General features: G+C 39.8%; 1 protein-coding gene across 3 annotated transcripts in view; it reads right to left on the reverse strand.

Moving 5' to 3' along the window:
- The window catches only part of gnao1a (guanine nucleotide binding protein (G protein), alpha activating activity polypeptide O, a), a 73513-nt gene that overhangs the window by 34752 nt on the left and 15826 nt on the right, over nucleotides 1-22935 (reverse strand). For all 3 annotated transcript variants that reach the window (XM_060877834.1, XM_060877835.1, XM_060877833.1), the window contains exon 3: nucleotides 22041-22182. In XM_060877834.1, the coding sequence (XP_060733817.1) occupies nucleotides 22041-22182 (142 nt within the window). The remainder of the gene's footprint in view (nucleotides 1-22040; nucleotides 22183-22935) is intronic.

Here is a 22935-nt window from a genome sequence, read left to right on the forward strand (position 1 = left end):
GCAGATCACTTATTCATGTTCTACTGGGTCTCCGTTGCTTTCACTTTCCCCACATTGCTTTCTTTATGTGACACACTGGAATCAGATGTGATGTTTGATAGAAAGGCTTCATGTATCCTTTCAGGCGAAACAGGATTAAAGCAACACAAGTCTTGTCTTTGCCTTTCTTGATGATCATCTCTCTTTTGCTCTCTTTCGCTTTGTCACTCACTCTCACACAACTAGCCTCCCTCCCCCGCTCGCTCACCACTCCTCCGCATCATGTGACAGTCAGCTCCAGTTCCTATGGTTACCGTGACTTTCCTGGGAAATGCGATTGTGGGTTTGATGCTCTCTCTTTCCATTTCTCTCATTACATTCCCTCCCCATTTTCTTCTCTCTTTTCCTTCTCTGTCACATTCTCTCTACATCATCCAGTCTCTCTCTCTCTTACATTTTCTCAGTCGCTCATCTCCTGCTCTTTTCCTCTCTCAATTTTCTTAGCTCTCTTTGTCTTTCCATCTCTGCACATCTCCCTCTCTCCCTCTTTCACTCTAGCCATCATCTGCTCCTCTCATTTGCTCTCTCCCTTCCATGGCAGCTGATGAATTATTGATTTGATGAAATATTTAGCTGTTATTCTGCTAGACCACTGAGCACTCCAGTTGTGGTCTAATGGCAGGGCAGGGCACCAGGCATTGGTGCCCTCTCAATCACCCCCTCCCCAACCATCTATCATCAGGGGACCACGCCCACCCTGAGCAACTAACATAATATTCCTGTGACACATGGTGCTATGTTGATATTGAGACCTCTGCTTCTACTAATGCTCTAATGTAGTGTGCTGTACATTTTGTGCATTACTTTTACCTTACGCTTGCCTCTGTAGCACGGCCTTTCAAGTCACTGTATACACACACATTAATGGAATGACATTAAAAATTGACCTGTCTGAAAGCTCACAGTAACAAAAGAACTGCTAGGATATGAAACAGAGAAGAAATGGTAACGTCACAAGACACTTCCCCAGAAATAAAGAAGAAAATGAAAAAAGTGCCCTTTCTTCATGTCTGGCATTTGCTCTCTTTCAAACAGAAACAGAGAACAGAAAAAAAGGAAGTTTGGGTTTTTCTCTGGATGAAGAATTAAACAGACTAGGTGTTGCTGAGAGAGCAGATGCATCAGTCCATATCAGCAGCTCCCTACTGTGGTATGTGGGTTCTGTGATGGATGCTGAGTCCTACCATTAATATCTGTGTGCAGTGCTGTGCTTGCTTCTCTGATGGGATCAAAGCCTTCCTGCATCTCCTTAACTAGGACTGTACAGTTATATTGCCTCCTAGATTAGTACTGCCAATATTTACCTAAAACATTATCAGTTTCAAGTTCAGAAATTAATCCATTAATTAGACCATGATTAAACTGGATGTACCTGACATATGGAAGCTGTAGTTCATTACCAAAGCAAACTGCTTTATTTGAATGATAATGGACCAGATGTTGTATATTTATCTATTCACTGTCCTGGTCATAGAGCACACCCACTCAGCCAAACAGAATATTAAAAAATGAAACTGGGTGTCCGTCAGTACAATACATACCCTCCTGTCACCCAAGAACAAGAATGTGATACTAATCATTAGCTCACACTTAATGAAATTGGACAGCTGAATGTTCTAATGTTCAGCAGCCCAGTTTTTATGGTACGTTTCTTTCTTCCCTCCCTTCCAAGCCTAGTATTTATATCAGGAAGTTCTCCAGTATGTAATAAGTTTGACTTAACTCAAGCACAGTAAATGGTAGTATGGGGTATAACAATTCTGAAGCACTGTAATAACCAGGTCTGTATCTCCTAAGAAAAACGTGCACTTGTAGTAAGGAGTGGAGTGTGTGAGTATAATGTAGAAGTGTGTTGGAGGTGAAGGGGGAATGGGTGACAAAGCTTAATACAAGACAATAGAGCCAAAGAGTTGCATTTAATGCAGTCAGTGTTCCAGGATGACATCACCAGCTGAAATGTTCCTTTTCTGATGTATTTGAACATACATGAATGGGTAAAGGAAATGGAAAAAAGAGAAGTTGAGCTAAAAAAGATACAGAGAAGGTTTCTATACAGAGACCAGTAAGGAACTGTATAGACTCCCACAGTAAGATCATTTACCAACATAAACAAAATCAACAATGTTAACCGGGCTACTAAATCTGCTTAACTTGACCAAATTGTAAAAATGTCTCCAAACTATGATAGTGCACTGAAACAGTATGTGCTAGATGTGCCAAGGCTGTCATAATATACCAATGTGTTTAACACTATAGAAGGTGTCTGTGAAATAGCATGCATGCAGAGGGCAAGGCACGGCCTCTGTCCAAGTGGCCAATGTGTCTCTGTGGCAACTGGCGGTTTCCTAGCAGCACAACACTGCCTATGGAAAAATGAATGAAAATCTTCCCAGAGAGAAAGAAAAAAAATAAAGACACACAGTATGCGGTTCTTTAGCCAGATTGTAAAATTGCACAATAAAAATGACAGAAAAAAAAATTATATATGTATATATATATATATATATATATATATATATATATATATATATATATATATATATATATATATTATTTTTTAAATGAAGGTGTAAAAGTTGCTCTAATGGTGTGAGAGTTGGTCCAAAACACAAGTTGTGAATGGCCACAGATGACCCATTTTGCACTGTCAGTTAACAGATAAGAAAATTAAAGTTTTTTATTTTTATTTATTTAATCAAACGTCCTTGTCACCTGTACCAGGAAAAGTGGCTCCTGAAGATCTCAGCAGATATCTTATGTATAAAAAAATAACAAAAACAAAACAACCTATGACAGAGTAGATTCCCAGCTTTTTGCAACAGCTTTTTGTTTAGTCTGTTTCTTTCCTTATTCAGAGACAAATGGACTACAGATGAAGCAGAAACATGTAAAACACACACAATGAACTATGTTCGAATGATGATCAAACACACCCTGCTTATACAGTACGTGTGTAGTTATCCACCCTGTATGTGCATTTGTATTTACCAGTGTTTACTAGTGCAGCAGCAGAAAGTCCATGTACTCAACCACTTAGTAAATGTCTACTGTACACAGAGGCACACTCCATTTTTCCATTAAAATGGCTGTGCTAGTCTACGAGTCAGTGAAGCGACACCACTCTGCACTCAGTACACATGCTGAGCTTGCACTGCTATGTTTAAACTGGGAAATCTAGCTCAATAAATTCTAGGTCATTATATAAAATTACTTTAGGTCCAGATTGAGTACCACTGCCTGACTTGTCCATTCAATAAATAGGTTTATGGAATGCAGGATTAGAGCATTTCAACTGCTCTTTCAACTGCTGAATGGTGGGAAGATCTTTGGTTGCCATGATACAAATCAGGACTGCTTCACTTGTTTTCCCTGATGTCTTCATGTAATTGTTCTTCTGGGAATGATGAGGGTTTGATCATTTGGGATAATGACAACAGATGATACAGCTCCATTAATACAATGCCGTTTATAAACGTGCCAGTGTGAGATTAGATGGATTTTAAGTGTTTGTATTAAGGAAAAAAGATTGATACGCTTTGAAGAACAGCTGTGGACTTAGCTCTGTGTGCTGTAAACAGTTTAAAAGCTACGCTGTACTAGTTGCCTGTTAAAGGCACTTTCCAACCACATCTTCCCGCTTCATCTTTTTCTCCTTCTCCACTACCCTATACTTCATTCCCACCCCAAACCATTACCAGCATTCAGGACTGCTCTTGATTCAAACCTCCTTTCTCTTTTCAGCTCTTCGCACTGCATGACGGACAAAGAAAAAAGTGCATCGACCCACAGCCACTAGCAAGGGTCCTATACATATTCCATGTACCCGAGACACCCCCTACCCCCATGGCAATTCAGTCTCAGATGTGCATAAGCACACAATAGTGCTTGCATGGATGGCAATAAGAGACACACACAAACACACACGCACACACATGAGGGTGTGTTATGGACTTTCTTAGAATCAGTACATCTACAATCTACAATATTATGGACCAGTATACTGTATGTGGAATATGCAAGAATATACAGCTTCAGATATTTAAATAGATCATTTAAAAAAATAAAAAAAAGGCCTGTGTGATCTGCAATATTCTCCAAATTTAAGAATACTTTCATTTAACCAAACACTACAGTATGGCATTTGCCATGTCATGATTGTTCAGAAATTCATAATGTTTTTAAGTGTCTATTGTACAGACCTCGGGGTTTCTGCTTCATGCATGATGCCGTGCTCATGCATTAGTCATATTGGAGAGAAAATAAGTTAAGCTTTGGAGGAGGAAAGCAGATTTATATGTAAACTAAGAAAAGGGAGAAACATCAAACATAACGCAACCCGGGTGGGGGTGGGCGGAGGTGGGGGGTGGTGGGTTCGAGGGGACCACAAGATGTGTGTGAGAGAGAAGTTTAGTAAGGTTGAGATATCTAAAGAGCAAGAAAGTAAAGGAGAGAATGAGGGAATGAGAGGGAGATTATGGCAGAGTAATCCATTAAGAGTCCAGACACATTGGGGCCGTCTACTTATGTCATCTCATGCTACCCCTCCTGTCTCACTCTCCGTTTTTCTAATCAATAGAGAAGCACTTAGGGGGTGAGCAGAGGCCTGCTCATTAGGGCCTGTAATGGGCCTAGCAATGGGAGCACTCTCCATCTCACACAAACTGCTACTGTTGCTACTACTGCTGCATTCACACACTGATCTTACCAGTTTCAATTCCAATGGGGAAACACACACAAACACACACACATTTACAGTTAAAACACAGAATGACGTAAATGTAGTGAATGATCGTGTGGCCCTGTTTCACCTTAGTCCAATATGTGCAAGGGAAGGAAGCTCAAAATAAGAGAATTCAAATTTGAACTCTAACAGCAATTAAAGCCAAGAAGGGAATGTTGAGCATGACATCGGATCTTACGCCCTCACTTATTATCAGCATTTAGCCCTGAACTACATTTCAATTAAGGTTTAGAGGAATTTAATGTTACATTGAACATATAGCTACACAGGAGATAGAACTGCAAACAATTGTGTGCATAGTTCCCAGTGTGAGTTTCCAGAACTGTCTGTACTTCTTTTCGAGGGGAATCGCAGGCTTGTGAACATGCAGAAGCTGTGAAGTGCTAACATTTTAGGACTCACTCAGATGCATATGGGGTTGATCCCAATGGAACAGTCAATGCTTCATTTCCTTCCCTCTTGCCATCGAAATTTTAAGGCTAAATAATTCATCTACATGCAGATGCAGCTTTTTATGGAGTAAATAATTGAAAGCAGGATCAGGGGTTGTCAGAGCAGGGAGGTCGCCTCACTAACATAGACATGTGAGGAACCGAAGGTAATCGTCTTTCCCCAGGGTCATGATGTGTTCTACCTCATTGACTGAAGTAAATCAACTCTTGCGAAGGGTACACAATTTCTAATTTGAGAGATTTCCACTCAGTGGGACTGCACCACACAACAGTTCATGTGAAGAGTGTTTCCTAGTCAAACTCTGCTGATTCAAGCAAGTGAGCTTGAGGGCTTTGTGTTGTGAGTCACAATGATGAGTGTACATACAAGTGTGTACGAGCGTGCAAATGTGTGTATAAACATAACTGAGCACTCAAGGGCGATACACCCACATTCATATAATTCAGACTCTCTCTCTCTCTCTCTCACTCTCTTTCTCTCTCTCTCTCTCTCCACCTGCTCTCTCTCGCTCTCCCTCGCTCTCTCTCTCCCGCTCTCTCTCGCTCTCTCCCGCTCTCTCTCGCCCACGCTCACACAAACACAGCAACGTGCAAAAACAGCAGTTTCTAAAAACTCGCTTTGTCACGAAAGACTGCATTTCCCAAGTTGTGTAGAATGACCACACACATCCTAGAATCATAAATTTCCAGTGTTCTATCCTATTAACAGTGGCATTTTCCAGAAAACTGTTAGCAGAGATTTATAGGAAGAGGTCAAGCAACATGTCTTGAGGCCCAGAGTCTCAGTAACATAGCAAAAGTATATTTCCCAAAATGATGAGAATATTAATAGTGTGTACTGTGTGAGAGGCAGTCTGATCTAGTTCATCATAATCCGGTCAATCGTCTTTTGCTTCAGGACTGGTTTTATTTACTTTGTATTAACTACCCCTGACCTGGAAATAAAATTACAGCATGATCCAGAACGGATATAGAACACAAAAGAATGTATTTAAAATATTAATTTTGTGAGGAGGATAGAATACAGTGGGAGAAACTCCTTGAAAATCACCCATCTCTATGCTCTCTCATTCATGTTCCGGTAAGAGGAAAGGACAGGACAGTGACCACCTACTAAGAATAAGACAACTAACATTTCAAATGCAGAAGAAAGTGACTGAATTAAAAGCCTTGGTTTAAATCCCGGAATCAATCCTGGAACATAAATAAAGATATCGAATGATGTGTTCCACATACTGAGACAGATGCACAAAATCAGAAATTTACCAACATCTGTGTGAACTTGTTTAAAAAGTCAGCATTTTATGTCTGATAAGCAAATGTTAGCGTAATGCAGTCTGGTTAACATTTTACTCCCTGACATCAGAGTTTTAAAAATTGCTTGTAAACTGCACACACTTTATGGTATGGCACTTTATCCTACAGTACATTATTTATATAGAGCTTTTCATGGCATAGCACAACATTTCTGTAATGCGGGAGTAAGATTTATGTTGCTGTAATACGTTAGACAGCGCTAGTTGAGCTCCAATTCCCAAAGCACTGATGCTGGTAGATGTTGGTTGAGTGTTGGGTGTGTATTGATTTCAGAAGAGGATTACAGAGCAGGCGGTGCAGGGAAAGGCATGACCCGCTGCTCTGTCAGTACTGCCGTTTGCTTGTAACCTTCAATTAGAGGCCACTGGCAGTGCTGGGCACTGATTAAGCGCTAAATGCCAACACTGCACACAGCATATGCACACACACAGACACACACACACACACCATGCTACCTCATCGTCAGGTCATGCATTATTGAAGAGCAGCCAGGCTAATTACAGTGAGGAGAGCTCACATACAGTGGGGAAGGAACACCCACACACATCTGGAGAACAAACACACACACACACACACACACACACACACACAAACCTAACAACCAAAAAAAAAATGACAGAATATATCAACAAACTAATGAAGAAGCTGGGATCTGCCCAGATTAAAGTGCATTGTCAATCTCAAACAGGATGCTGTAGCCCCTGTTATTTTCACCTATTATTTTTTAATTATCATTTTCTATCTATCTTAAGCTATAGTAAGCCATGCACTCAATCTAGATCTGTAGCTTTGTTTGTGCAATGTACAAGACGTCCTGGACTATATCTCACAACATACCAAAAAACAAGAAGAGCAGCAGCGTATGAGATTTTTTAAAAAAACATTTATTAACGGCAGCAGCGATGATCCACAAAACTTCACCAAATGAACACGCAAAAACAAAGAAATTCACAATCAGCTTTATGGACACCTTAGTTTAAGGTCTCTCAATAGTTTTATGTATACTTCTAGCACACATTTCTTACATGTTTTTAGTGTACATGTACACAAAGGCATAAATGAATGAAATTTAGAACCATGTTCTCATGAATGATTCTCTTATCATATTTTTCCTGTATTCTGTTAAATATCTTGCATCTGACAGCAGTCAAGGCTAAATTTAGCCCAGTGAAGTTTAAAGGCTACAGCTCAAGGGAGTTAAATGAAGGGAGGAGGGAAAGAAAGAAAGAGAGAGAGAGAGAGAGAGAGAGAGAGAGAGAGAGCTTACAAGGGACATTATTCTAAATGTTGGTGACTAAGCCTCAAAAAGCTTTTAGCTCTCTTAAAATGGACCGCTCACTGATTCTACGCCAATCTGCCAACACTCACTACCCTGCTAGACAGTGTGAAGATCTGAATGTTTATGTGGCTTGTCTTATGATGGATAAAGGGATGTGGTAGCCTAGTGGTTAAGGTGATGGGCTACCAACTGGAAGTTTGTGAGTTCGATTCCTACGTCCACCAAGCTGCCACTGCTGGGCCCCTGAGCAAGGCCCTTAACCCTCAGTTGCTCAGCTGTATAAAAATGAGATAAAATGTAAGTCGCTCTGGATAAGGGCGTCTGCTAAATGCTGTAAATGTAAATAAAGTTCTCTGAATGTGGGTGTATTTCAGTTTAATTGCAGCTATTGCGGGGGGTAAGAGCTCACCTCCTGCTCAAGGCCGACCCTACACTAAGTGGCTGCTTGGATCCCAAAGCCAGCAGTGGACAACATATCTGATGAAGTATGGCCAATTAAGATTAAAAGATTTGATAACTGATAATTGGTTGTTTTCTAATAAAGTGATGATCTAATAATTTATTTCTAATAAAGTGATGATCTATTCCTGGTTGATTTAAAAAATTGTGTTCAATTAATTGAACTCTGAACTCTCTATGAACTGTGAATCTGATGATAAAGAAAAATTATGGCAACTGAGAAAAAAAACTGGGCAGAAATGTAGCTTTATTTTATGGCAAAGGGTAATGGCTATTTTGGTGCACTGACCGCTGATCAGATATTTAGTGAGAGAGAAAAGTGGCATTTTGTGCCTACTGATTATTTCATTCTCTATGCTTTAATTAGCAGCCATTTGATTCGTGTACTTTTCTTGTAGATGTACATGTTACGTCTAGCCCTCAGACAGCTCCAGCCATAACAGCTGGTAAAATCTCAACAGAGCGCATCATTTAATTATCTAATCATCAGTTTCTTCTTTAGCACTGCTGCCATTTGTGAAACTTTGTGAATAAAAAGATTTTCTGAAAGTTTGCTGACCGGATAGGGATATACACCATACACCTTCTTGCTTTGATAGGTTAGTCCACATACTTGTTTGCTTGTGTTTACCTGTCTATCAAAAGGACACCAGAGATTTTCTTCTAAACAGATTTTCTTCATGACTGCCAGAATGTGAAGGGGACTTATAGAATAGAAAACATGTTCAGAGTTAAAAATGACTTAAGGTAACTAATTTATCTGATTCTAATGGGAAAGAAGTGAGGCTATGCAGACCAGCGGAATGAAAATGATGTGTTTTGTCAGAGAGGAAGATATCAGACTTGGGCTCTAATAGGCATATCAATTTAAAAAACTAAAGGTACACTTACAATAGGGCAGGAAAAGGTTAAGATTATGCTGACCTATTAAGATCATGATAGGTTTGTCCTTGTAAAGTCTAAAGATCAGAAAGAAAATATAGTCGTTCAAATAAGGACCTGTCAGCAATGTCATAATCAGCAGCATCCTTTCCAAAGTCATCTCAGCAGTACAAGCCTGTTTTATATGAGAAGCTTTTGCAGCGATCCTCATGTGTCCACTCCCATGGTGGTTTTACTATTTTTGTACGCTGTTTCCATTTGCTTGCATATTACTGTAGCCTCCTCTAGATGAGTATCTAGATGGAAATGTTACTTTGATTTTTTAGTTTTTAAACATATACTTTTTAGCCTTTAATTTGTTTACATGATGTGCAAATGCTATTTGGTGCCCACAATAGGCTAAAATCATGCAGATATATGTGGTACACAAACCTGCTGTGTTACTAATAAAATGGTTATGTTATTCTATAAACATACACTGTACACATTTATTTGTGCATCAATAGATATGAAGCCACTAACCTCCCTTTTCCTGGGTGATCTGTTTCATCAAATCTCTCACGCTGATCCCTCATTATCCCCGTAAACCCACCATCCTGCCAGCCACCCTTTACCCCCAACCATTCTCTCACTAAACCCCAAAGTTTTAGCCAAGTCCTACAGTGTTTCATCAATTATAAATGCAATCTTTTTGTATTATTCAGAGCTACACTCAAAATGCTCTTCCTCTGGCAGTTTATTAAGGAAACAAACATGGAAGAGAAGGCAGAAACGCATTACTGATGAAGAAAGTAGGGCAGCCCAGAGAGGCGGCATGAGAAAGTTTCCCGCCGCTTCCTTCTGGTCCATTCTGGCTGTACAAAACACTCACAGAGGGAGAGATGGAGGAGGGAGAGGGGGATGCCACTCCCCTCATTTCTCCTCTATGCTGGGCCTGAAGCAAGATAAGTGCAGCTCTTTCTAAACCTCTTTTATACTTTTATGTCTGCAGCACGGCATGTTATCTCTCCTCTACAAATGCGTGCACACATATGTATACACACACACACACACACACACACACACACACACAGACACACACACACACACACACACACAGAGGTGCTCAGAGTTATCATTAGGGCTCGTAAATAAAGACTTCAACTGGGGCTCATTATGACATGCTGCTTTTATATTTAGAACGTACAAGCTAGCTAGGGGCTGATCTATTCTTTGAGGCAGCACACACACAATTCCTCTTACACATACAGGAATGTTTCATGTCTTGACAGATATACAATAGCAGAACACACACACACGTACTACATGAGCATATCCAGTCAGTACTTTCCCCCTCAGCAGCAAGTACAGTACATTCACAGTCACATCACATACTTTAATTCTTCCATCTCTTTCCTTTATCATTATGGGCCGTACTAACTCCCTGGCTCTCTTTTATGTCTTGCATCTTTGTCCCTTAACTCTCTTTATCCTTTGCTTTCCATTTTGCTCCCATACTCAGAAGCAGAGGCAGTGAGTGTGTGCATGGCATGTCCATTAAGAGAGCACTGTGGCCCCCTTGTCCTGTCGGCTCTGGTGAAGAAGCACGGCTGAGCCTCAGCTGTTTTCTAGTGGGATTAGTCTAGTTCACCGCACACACTGCTTCTCATTGACCTGTCAGTTTTGGCTCAGAGAGAGAGAGAGAGAGAGAGAGAGAGAGAGAGAGAGAGAGAGAGAGAGAGAGAGAGAGAGAGAGAGAGAGAGAGAGAGAGAGAGAGAGAGAGAGAGAGAGAGAGAGAGAGAGAGAGAGAGAGAGAGAGAGAGAGAAAGAGAGAGAGAGAGAGAGAGAGAGAGAGAGGAGAAAGTTGGACTCTCCTTATATTCACAATAGTAAACCAGGCACAGAGAAGAATATTACTGTGTCTGCAACAAACATAAGGTTGTATGATGATGGTTGTTGCTGTTTACTCCACAAAATGCAGATAATCAAGGCCTGCTTCCAGCATTCATCATCATCCTTAGCATCTAGACATTCACAATAATAGCCAACTTCAAATAAAACTAGAATCCCTGTTTGCTAGCTGCTTCTCAGCTCTCAACTGGAGAGGATGAAACTCCTTTACTGGCCTCCTGATGCCTCAGCCTACTGTCCTAAAGAGGAATTCCTTGTTATTCCAGCAGCTTTGCACTAACAAGCAAATAAAAATAATACAGGAAGAGGAATAAAAAATAAAGTGTAAGAACTCAGCCAACAGAAGCTCTCAAAAACACAAACTGAGACACCACTAAACTTCAAACACACAATTTACCATTACTCTCCTACTCAAATCTACTCTTCTATTAAACCTTCACAGTCCTGCTCATCCTAAGAGATAGGACAAGTCGGTGGATGATCAAGCATTAGTCAGCACTAGAGTGAAGCTAGTGATGGCTAATGCCTATGACTTTGATCTTGGGAGTGAAGAAAGAAGAGGCACAAACATCACTTGGCTGTCTGAGTTAATAAGATCCCACTCTCTTCAAATAAAGTAATTGCAAAGCAAAAGAGGGAATATGCAAAGATTAAGGCTGCACTCACATTAGCTGATTTGTACCATGCCCAAGCACATTTGAGCTCCGAATGACCAGTTCCTTCGACTAGTGTGATCACTCCATACTCTTCAAGTGGTCAGGAGCAGCTTCCTCTGTCTAAACCTTTTGACACGTGCAGTGAAAATCGCTGTTGAAGTGATCAATGTGCCCCCATGCCCAAACAACTCCAAATAAGCAACAAAGTACGTGACACTACAATGATGACACTACCATCGTGCTGTGCAAGAGTGCTTTGGCTATTGAGCTTGAGGCGTTGGTGAGGTGGGACAATCGTGCTCCTGCATGGTAAAAGCAACCAAGCCTAGTGTGAGAACCTTGGTGAGGAAGGTGAGGACCTTCCTGCTTATTCTGAAGAGAACATCACCCATAGCATAGATTCACCACTATAATAAAATATATTTCCTCTCAATATTACTCCAGATTTGGAAATGGTAATATAGAAAGTTCATGCCATTACTGGCAACCTATATGAATAGCAGTGTTGGTGAATGTGGATGATGTGGATGTAATGTTGACAAACAGCAGATCTAATAGCCGTCTGCAAACGTCATGAGCTGAGCTTCTTTTGTTCACCTTTATGTCTCTAGCCACTGCTCCTCTGACGTCAGAGGAGAGCCAACGAGACAGAAACACAGCAAGATGGCAGAAATGCAGAGGAGGTTTCCAAGTGCATCTCAGCATCAGCCATCTGGCATGAACACACTGGCACATCATTAAAAAGTTTCTTAAATAAACAAACTAGTCCAGTCAAATTTAAATTCAATACTAAAAAAAAGTAGAAGCTGTGATCTGTATCCACCCAGTTTGCATGATGACCCTACTTCCCTCTGTCAGAAACAGTATTTATTTTTCCTGTCAGTGGTCCACAATTTAGATGTCTCTCTTTTAAAGCACATTACACTTACTCAAGAGTCAATCTAGTCTGTTAAGTATACAGAGAATCATTCAGACTCAACTAAATGCCAGAACATTTTCTCATGACCACTTTATTCTCCTTATTAATGACCTACTGCTTTGACCATTTAATCAATTTATGTCAGAGCCAGAATGCTGCTCTGCCCCCCACCACTCTGGTTCATCCTCTTACAATCTGCCACTGGAGACTGGCTCTGACAAACGAGATGAGACAAGAACAGGGTGTGATGAACCTGTTTTTAGCCAGAACATCCATTTTGAACAGTAGCTCTGACTTTCATAGAGCAGATCATATGACGCCAAGGGGTCAGTACTGGCAACCAAGACAAAGACAGCTTAGAGGAAGCAGAGAAGAAGGGCCATTTAAAAACAAGTCAAAGTCACAACTCATTCAAATCAAAAATTACTGGCCCAAAGGCTTTTGGTATTTAAAGGCTGCAAGTGAGAACAGCGCCAAGAAAATCCTGCACTCTGAAAAATCCACAAACATGGCAGAACATTGAATGTGGACAAACACAGAGCTCATTCCAGCAGTTCCAAAAACATGCTTTCAGATAGACTTGATTACATGTAGGTTGACATTTCAAAATATATACCACAGCGTTCTGTTGTAAATCTTCAGAAAATGAAAGATAAATGCGTTGTACAAAGTCACTTCTCTTTGTTAAATTGCCTCAACTCAGATTCTCCTGATGCATTCCTTCCAATTTACCTCACATGAATGAGGTTTCACAATTCATTCTCACGCTGTTATGCCCTAAATATAACATTAACAAAGGTCTACCAAACCAACAGTTGGGCAAAGAATTGGTATAATGGTATATTATTCATTCATTCACTCACTCATTTTCTACCGCTTATCCGAACTACCTTGGGTCACGGGGAGCCTGTGCCTATCTCAGGCGTCATCGGGCATCAAGGCAGGATACACACTGGACGGAGTGCCAACCCATCGCAGGACACACACACACTCTCATTCACTCATGCACTCTCACACTACGGACAATTTTCCAGAGATGCCAATCAACCTACCATGCACGTCTTTAAACCGGGGGAGGAAACCGGAGTACCCAGAGGAAACCCCCGAGGCACGGGGAGAACATGCAGACTCCACACACACAAGGTGGAGGCGGGAATCGAACCCCCAACCCTGGAGGTGTGAGGCGAACGTGCTAACCACTAAGCCACCGTGCTCCCATGGTATATTATTTGGCAGAGAAATGCATGGGGTCATAGTCATGGCTCCAGATAGCATAAAACAGATTTCAAACTTTCTGAATAAATTTGACAAAAATATTGCATTAAAATGAGAATTTACAGCCATTTTTTCAGGCTCAAATGTCATTGGATAATTGGTCAATAAGCAGTTTCATGTCCAGGTCTGACCCGTTTCCTTATTTGATGACAATTAAGGATATAAAAGAACAGGAGTAGATTTCAAGGGTTGAGTTTGTATTGTATAGATAATTAAGGGAACTGTTGTGGGAAAGTGTTCTAAAGAGATGTCAACGCAAGTGAATCAAGTCAAGGATCGTCTAAAAAAAAGAACCATCAGATAGGTAGCAGAAACTTTAGACAGCAATTTGGTCCTATAAATCTGGAACGCACTGGCGAGTGATTGAGGAGTGTCACTCCTCAAATATGACCCAACATGAAGCATGCCAAACATTCTGTGCCGTCTTTAACATACAAAAAACCATCAAAAAAAAACCTCTGACCTCTAAAAAATAATCAATCTAAATAAATTACGGTTTCTCAGCTTCAGTCATGGTTTGTAGGGAAAAATCTGTCAATTTCTTCAGCCTGCATGCTTTCTCCTGTTATAAGGCTTTCGCAGAATCAAACACCTGTCAGCCAGATGAAGGCACTTCACACTGCCCTTCTTTGTCATCCCTTCACTCTCTTACACACACGTGCAGACACACACACACACAAATGACAATGGCAAGGTCCTGGGTGGTGAAGATGGGAAGAGCAGACTAACAGGGTACCATCTGGCTGAGGTGCTGTTTGTTAGTCTGATCACTTTATTTTTGGCCATTTCATTAATAGCACGTGACACTTGAATCTCAGGGAATGTGGAAGTAACAGTGGTACAGTTTTGGCCAGAACTGACTCATTACACAACGCATCGCTGGTCATTTGTATGACCTAGCTAACTCATCCTTTCCTGGCAAACAAGGAATCATGTAGGTGGCATAGTTCCCTCAAAGAATACGCAAAAGAAAAAAAGTACAAAATTAAATTCAGTAAAAATACCAGCAATACAAAAAAATCTAAATGGCTCTAGAGAACACCAAAATACACTGAAAAGTGTATTTGGGTTAGATTAATAAAATAAGTGATTATGATATAGCAGAAATAATGACCTGTGTGTGCAGATGATTGAAAATGGTTGTGATTATAAAAAGAGGACCCAAATGTTATTTTGCCTTAGCCAGAATGCTAGAGATGTTCATTAACAGAAGTATTTTAATACTACTGTAGAATTTTCTTTTTCCATTATTTATTTAGAAGAGTGATAAAACCCCCTGGGCGCTTACATTGTAGTCCGATGGCAAAATAAAAAGAACTCCCTCCTAAGACTAGATTATATATTCCTAATAAATAATTGAGACACTTTCTCCAAGTTGATTTGAGCACAATGAACACGTTAGCTCTCATTCGTCAAGGCTGTACCGGTGTTTTGTAATAATCACATCTGTGAGTGTAAAATGAGCACACACAATTCCTGGGAGATTCATTAATCAACTGTTAAAAATTTTTAAGCTATGGATTTAAATGTGCATGTTGTGAATTGAATTGAATGTGTTTTCAGATATCTTTTGGATCAATACCATTGTACAGGCATAAAATATGGTATGCGTCATTTATCTTGTATTAAGATTTGCTATATACCTTGGATGAGTAAACAAAACCCTGGCTTCTCATCAAATTGCCCCTTTATCAATGAAAATGAAAACTCATTCCAATCTCTACTTGGTACGACATATGATTATTCCATGTACTCTCTATTCCTCCCATAAGCAATGCAGAAAAGGTTTCAAAGAGACTACAGGATTCGTCAAAAGTGGTTTAAAATGTGAAAAGATGTGTGAATGTACTGTAACACTGAAGATGGGACTTTATGAATAATTTTATGAGTGCCTCTACAATGACCTGGAATGCACATACTGCCTTCTGTGCACATTTTAAAGACAGAATGAATTTCCTCTTACATGGATATAAAGGTCGCTTTTATGTGAAATAATCTTTAAACATTGTGTGTTTTAAGAAACCAATGCCCTCAAACCCAATGCTAAGATCACATATGGGGAGTACATCACACTGACACATGCATACTTGCAAAAGCAAGCAGCAGAAACCACACTACTCATTTCCTGCTACAACCTACAACCTCTTTTATTGCAGCTGACTTTTTCCATCAGGTAGTTTGTCAAAAATACTAGCAGTTCTTTTTTTTTGGGATTTTACACAGCGTTGAGATGAACTGAAGAGGAAGATGCTGAGGAATATACCACCATACCATACACCAACACACACACAATCACAAAATCAAAAATTACACCAAAACAAAGGATCACCATGGCAACACATACCATTCTTTGTGCTGCTACTCGGGGGTCAACTGACAAATATAGCCACAGACAAAGACTCGCTGGTTTGTGTGTGCTTGTGTGAGGCTAAATAGGTCAGACGAAGAAGTTTACATATTTCTTTATTAATAAGGTGTAGGACCACCATTTGCATTTAAGACAGATCATGTATATATTCTAGTGAATTTTTATACCATTCCTCTAGCAGAATATCTTCTAGTTTCTTCAGAGAGGATGGAGCATGAAAATGTGCTTCTCACCAATTCCCCACATTGGTTCGATGATATTCAAGTCAGGTGACTGAGCTGGCCAGGGCAGATGTTGAAGTTTGTACTGTATCTCCTTAAACCAATGCCAAGCTGTTTTGGCTGTGTGTTTTGGCTGGGCATATTATCCTCATTAAAAACATCATTTGGACCATAGGATGCACCTGATCACTTGGAATACTTGCTGGCAGTAACACACCCATGTAGTCTAATGATGAGGCCAGCAGAATACCAAGATATGGTCTCTCAAATCTTCACAGATCCACCCCCAGTCCAAGTTGTACTCTTTTGCATTGATGTCTGATTATTGGTTTAGCAACTGCAACTCCTCCATGGATGTTGGCTCTATGAAGTTCTCTTTTTTGTAGAAGCCGGGTCTTTAAGGTGGATAATTCTGCTATCACTTTTGCTGCAGTAGTTCTGTGCTGTTTGGACACAATCCTTCCTAGTGTTCGACGGTCCATCATTAACTTTTGATTTTCATCCACTATTTTTCTTTGCTGATGAAGTTCTTCCATGCTCCTGCTAAACGAACTCCCACGATCTGCCCCCTTTGGACGTCTAACAAGTCACCCATTTCAACCATGTCATAAACTTACCACTGCTGAGCACAACTTGTTTCATACCGGTATGTAACCCAGACAATATATAGCAACGGAAAATAAAAAAGTGATAACACTATTTATTTTTAACAGTAGCCTACACAATACAATAATGACCCCTGTATAATATAACCCCTGTATGTCCATGACAACACTATTTCCATGTCCATCACTGCCATATCCCTCAAAAATAAACTAAAAAGCTAACTCTCCATCAAGGAGAATGTTCTTCCCACACACTTTAGCGCAAAAAAATGCATGGTATATTCTAGTCTATTATCTGTTTGGTTAAATCATGACATTTAAGCATGTTGGAATACTTGAAACCCAGCCTGTGCTAATTACCTGACTATAACCAATTACTTTAGCTGTTACCTGGCAGACAAACAGGTACTACTAAAATAATGCTAGCTTTTTAATCTTCATTCATCCAACAACCATGGAAGCAAAAAACTCTTATCCATTGACTTTAAAATTCCTTTACTTACGTTAGTTTAAACATAACATGCTCCAATTGTTTAATCACCAGTGACCTTATCAGGAGAGAATAAAGAGAATTCATAAAGTCCATCCATCCCACAGATTCAAGACTTTATTCTCCATAGTCTGTATTAATGACCAGAATTAGCTCATCATACTTTTAAGTAAAACTGGTGGTGGCTTGGTGAATTTGATATTTATTCTTTGTCTGCTGCTGAATCTCTAGAGTGAATAAGCAAAGACATTTGCTAGTCGAGATTGCTGAGCAATGGTAGTAGATGTAAAAGAAAACACTCATTTATTAAGAAGTGCAGTCAGAATAAAGTAGATTTTTGTTTCTTTGTAAGTGAAATGAGCAAAAACCGGAGATATTATATAAAAGATAAGTGAAAACTCTACTTCTTTATTAGTTCCCACCCTGGTTGCTGCTGTTATACAAATTGGCACCAACAGAATGAAGCTTGGGAGTTTGTCACACACCTGCCTTCCTCTCACTAGTTTTCTGTTCTCTCTCTCTCTCTCTCTCTCTCTCTCTCCCCCCCTCTCCCTCCCACCCTCACACACACACACACAGACAAACACACAAAAACCAATTTAAAAAATATTCACATTAAGAAGAATCACAAGAAGATCTTCACATCACAAGAAGATAATTTCTCCTATATCATTTCTCGCTTCTATTTTAAGAAACTTTAGTATCACAATTGTATTGGGCTAATCAGCAAAACAGTTCTACCCAGAGGGGACACTGAGGAGGATTTGGAGTCGTCCTCTAGCACTGAGGACTCAAGGCCGAGTGTGACAAAACCCATCTGGTGTGGCATGCAGGCCAGGAGCTGGGCACAGAGCCCCCCCAACACACACACACACACACATTGGTACACTTCCAGTCCACGTCCACACACTTATCGCTGTGTGACAGCATAGTTTATCTACATAAAATGCACAGTTTTTTATACTACAGACATACAGACATCAAGAGTGTGACCACCAAGCCACAAATTAATTTCCCTCTACTTCCTTAAGCAGGTTATATTGTTTACTGGAGGAATCATTTCTAGTGCATCTTATTCTTATGCAGTTTGCTCAGTGAAGAAAATCATTTATCATTGGTGAGAGAGGGGCAAGAAAAAGATTACTATTGCAAATGGATAAAGTGTTACTCAATATAAAACCACACAGAGGAAACCAGTGGGTGGGTTGGATGGGGAAGAAACAGAGCGAGAGAGACAGAGAGAGACACAGGCAGACAGACAGCTATATGAATATAGGAATGGTGAGAGTCTGTGAAAGGGCCAGTGAAAGTTTCACACCTGATTAAAGAGGTGTAAGCTGGTTGGCCATCACAGCCAGAGGACATTGGCCTTGAAAGCTGTAGTTTGTTCTGTGTCAATAGACACTGCAAAGACCTCACAGCAAAGACTGCGGCATTGTCAAACATTGTACATCTGATTCTGACACGAAACTTGGACACAAGTGAAGAGTCACTTGACGCATCCAACAGCCTTCTTTACTTTTTCACCCTGCAGTGTCCTTTAGCACAATGACTCTTTACTAAATTGGTGGAAACCTACTCAAATTGTACCGAGTGCAGAAGGGCAGATTTTTCACCATCACTCTGAATATTGCATCTGACCCACACCTGTTGAAAGATCTGGATTAATGGCTACTACTGCTCAAATGCAGATGGAGTAAAAATATTCCTAAAACCACCACAATTACTCACACTGTCAGGTGTTACACGGTTCCCTGCAGGCTTTTCTGGCTAGTCAGCATTTTAACCACAGCTTTAACCATGACAAAGCGGTTATTGAAGACAAAGGCATGAATAAACGAACGAATGATTTCTTTCTCAACAACACAGTGGTGTAACAGCAATTGTCCATGGTCCCTGGTTCCACACCTCCTTTCCCTGACAGTGTGGCTTTGCCCCTTTTTAGTCTTGATGACTACATTTGTCTAAATTAGCAACACACACAAAGCATCAAGCTGCTGCTGATGGAAGTTAATTCACTTTTGTTTAAATGAGCCAGTAATCTGTAGTGTCACATAAGAGGAACTATGTAGCTACAATTCTGTGACACTCGTGCTTTAATGATAACAATGGTGTAAAGAGATTCACAGCTCGTGGCTGCATGAAATCACACTTAAACACTTCCTGATGCATTCCACACGCACACACAATGCTACTGCATTCAGTCACATCACAGTGCAGGGTTCAGGGCTCCGGAGTCCAAGTTCTGTTACAACACTGTAAACTAATCTGGAATTAAAGAACCTTTACTTTTAGTTTTTCCTGAGAGAAAATATCATTTGGTCAATAACCACAAGATATTTTGGATAGCGATTTCGATTAAAATAAATCGCTGCTTCCTGGTCAGGTCAGGCAAGGGCTTTGTCACGCAACTTAAATAGCAGCATGGCTCTCCAAGAAAGGAATTATGGGATAAAGTGTCCTGCTGGTGGTTGGTTTAATCAATGCTGGAGACAATGTGCAACATACTGGTTTGGGATTATTGAACTTTGCCCTTTGTCCTTTATATTGAATTTACATTTACATTTACAGCATTTAGCAGACACTCTTATCCAGAGTGACTTACATTTTTATTTCAGTTTATACACCTGAGCAATCGAGGGTTAAGGGCCTTGCTCAGGGGCCCTGCAGTGGCAACTTGGTGGACCTAGGATTCGAACCAATGACCTTCCGATCAGTAGTCGAACACCTTAACCACTGAGCTACCACATCCCTCATCATATTGGGCACTAGGCATTAAGTAAGTAGACCGTTCTTATAGTGTGTACCTCAGCAGTCAGCTGGATAATGGTACAGTATCATCCTGTGTGTCATACTGTCCTCACTGTCGAGAAATCTAGTCATTAACCTTTTACAGTCAAATTCTTTCAGTGTACGTTAGGCTCAGAAGACTGTCAGAATATTATAATCTATTACATTTAGAAATTTTCTAAATTGTAGACATTGATTATTAACATTAATTATTGAACTTGAAGTACAGCCATTTAATGGTGTTAGTATTATGAGGTTGTGTCTGGGTGAAGATTGAATCCCCGAGAGAAATATAACGTCACGATTCCATACTCAGGCTGTGACCTAGACACTACATACAATAACATGCTCCCTCACTTCTGTCCCGTAATTCAACACATTTGTCTTTGGACTGTTTATGAACATGCATGTTCATAACAGGTGATAATATAAACTGCGATTGAAAAAGTTCTGTGTTATGGATTGTCCTGTTAACTTCAGTGGAAAGAAGAAGAAGAAAAAAGAGAGAGAGAGCCTGATGAAGGAAATACAGTTTATAACTGTTATAATGCAAGTGATAACAGGAACTAACTCTTAGATGGTCCATAACAATTTATGGTAATGTCAATGGTCAACAAAGTGTTTTATAATGTTTTGCTCATCAATTAAATGTAAAACTTGTCATCTTTGGCAAATCACTGCAATGCAAGAGGAAGAAAAATCTTGATCTAAAATAATCGACTTCACGGTAGAAACCTCACTACACACAGCTGTAATATGCCATCCCATTATGGATTAGTTACTAGTACAGAATGGGCATGTTCTGTTTTGTTTATTTATTTACAGCTCTGGTGCAAAATTATAAGCCTGTAACTGAATTAATCAGAATTCAGCTGTCAACATGTATTCGAATTGGGAAAAATTTCCAGTTCACTACAAGGCTGCCTACAGTTGGTTAAGAGAGCAGGCACAATGCCAGCACAGTACTGTAGCATATTGCAGGCTAATGTAGGCTAGCTTTGTCCTCAATAAATCTATATTTAGGCTCCTGAATCCAAAATGGCCTTATACTGCTTGTGTACAGTAAGTGCTTTACAATGCATCAAATAATGTCATATTCCATGTACAGTGCACTATGTGTATACTAAGAGAAAGATTTGCAATTCATTCCTTCTGAGAGAAAGGATATGTCTGAACATTGTCAGCCTTAATGTTCACCATTTTAGAAAGACAATTAGTGACATATATGCATGAAAATATACAGTACATATATCCACACCAGTTGATGATGTTAGTTAGTTGTGAGGTGGGCGTGTTTGTAGGGACTTCAGTCAACACGGATTATTCTTTGTCTAATATCTAAACGTTACAATGCTCTTTCTAAAAATACATTTTCACATTTCACATTACACATTCAGTAGTGACACTTAAAAACATTTTAATTGCTGTTGACATGAAAAAAGATTGATAACTGAGGTAGATGTGACAAATCAATGCATTTAACAGAAATGGCTGAATGTCACTTGGGTATTTTTATTGTTGTTGTTTTTGTTTTCCATCTCTCTCTGCCTTGAAAATGTTTTGTACTGTGTATGCAAATCCACAAAATGTGTTTGCGCATGTGTGTGTGTGTGTGTGTGTGTAAGTATGTGGAAGTATTAACTTTAGCCTACTCACTTTACGCTCCTTGTCTCCATACTCTAGGCCGAGGGTGTCCATGGCACGAACAATGGCAGCCAAGGACTGGATGGTGTTGCTGTACACCACAGGCTTATATTGTTTCACGTCATCTCCAGAGAAGCCATCTTCATGGATAATCCTACACACATATACACACAAACGCACTTTAGAAAAAACTGACATTCCAGGAGGCACATGCATACAGCAAAGCTTCTTAATGCCTCATGTCTCATATCTCTGCCAATATATATGACATCTTTCATGTATTTAATGTACATTTAATGTACATTCATAATGTATATTTCATGTACATGATTGCATTAATATCATGTATTAATATTCATTATCATGTATATTAATATACATGTTAATGAAATCCAGGATCTTCAGATCTGCATTTTGATCCAGGGACACATTTTATAGCAAGAATGAATTTGACATTGTCTGACAACATGGAATCTGGCACATGAACACAGGACACAAATAATTTTGATGGATGTCATATATCTTAAAACATCTCTCTAATATGATGACAGAAGCTTACAGAGAATCATCATGATTACTTAGTGGGAGTCAGCGTCAGATCAGTATCTGGTATCGAAAGGTACTCCAATGTCAATGGCATGTCAAAACTACTCAAAAATGTATGCCCAGTTACACAAAGTTAAACTCTATATAGGGAATGTCATCTTAATAAAATCTATTTTATTAAGATGACGCGTGGAGAAGACAGGCATGGATTACATTTATATGAGATAGGGTTTTGCTTATTCATGGCTGCATGTCAGAATTCCACTACATAGTGAAACGTAGGAATTCCAGACATATAATAATGTAGAATGTTTGTCAGTGTTAATAAGACAACATCTAGGACCTTATTCATGAAAATGAT

Source organism: Tachysurus vachellii, chromosome 9, assembly GCF_030014155.1.
Source record: "Tachysurus vachellii isolate PV-2020 chromosome 9, HZAU_Pvac_v1, whole genome shotgun sequence".
Lineage (NCBI taxonomy): Eukaryota > Metazoa > Chordata > Actinopteri > Siluriformes > Bagridae > Tachysurus > Tachysurus vachellii.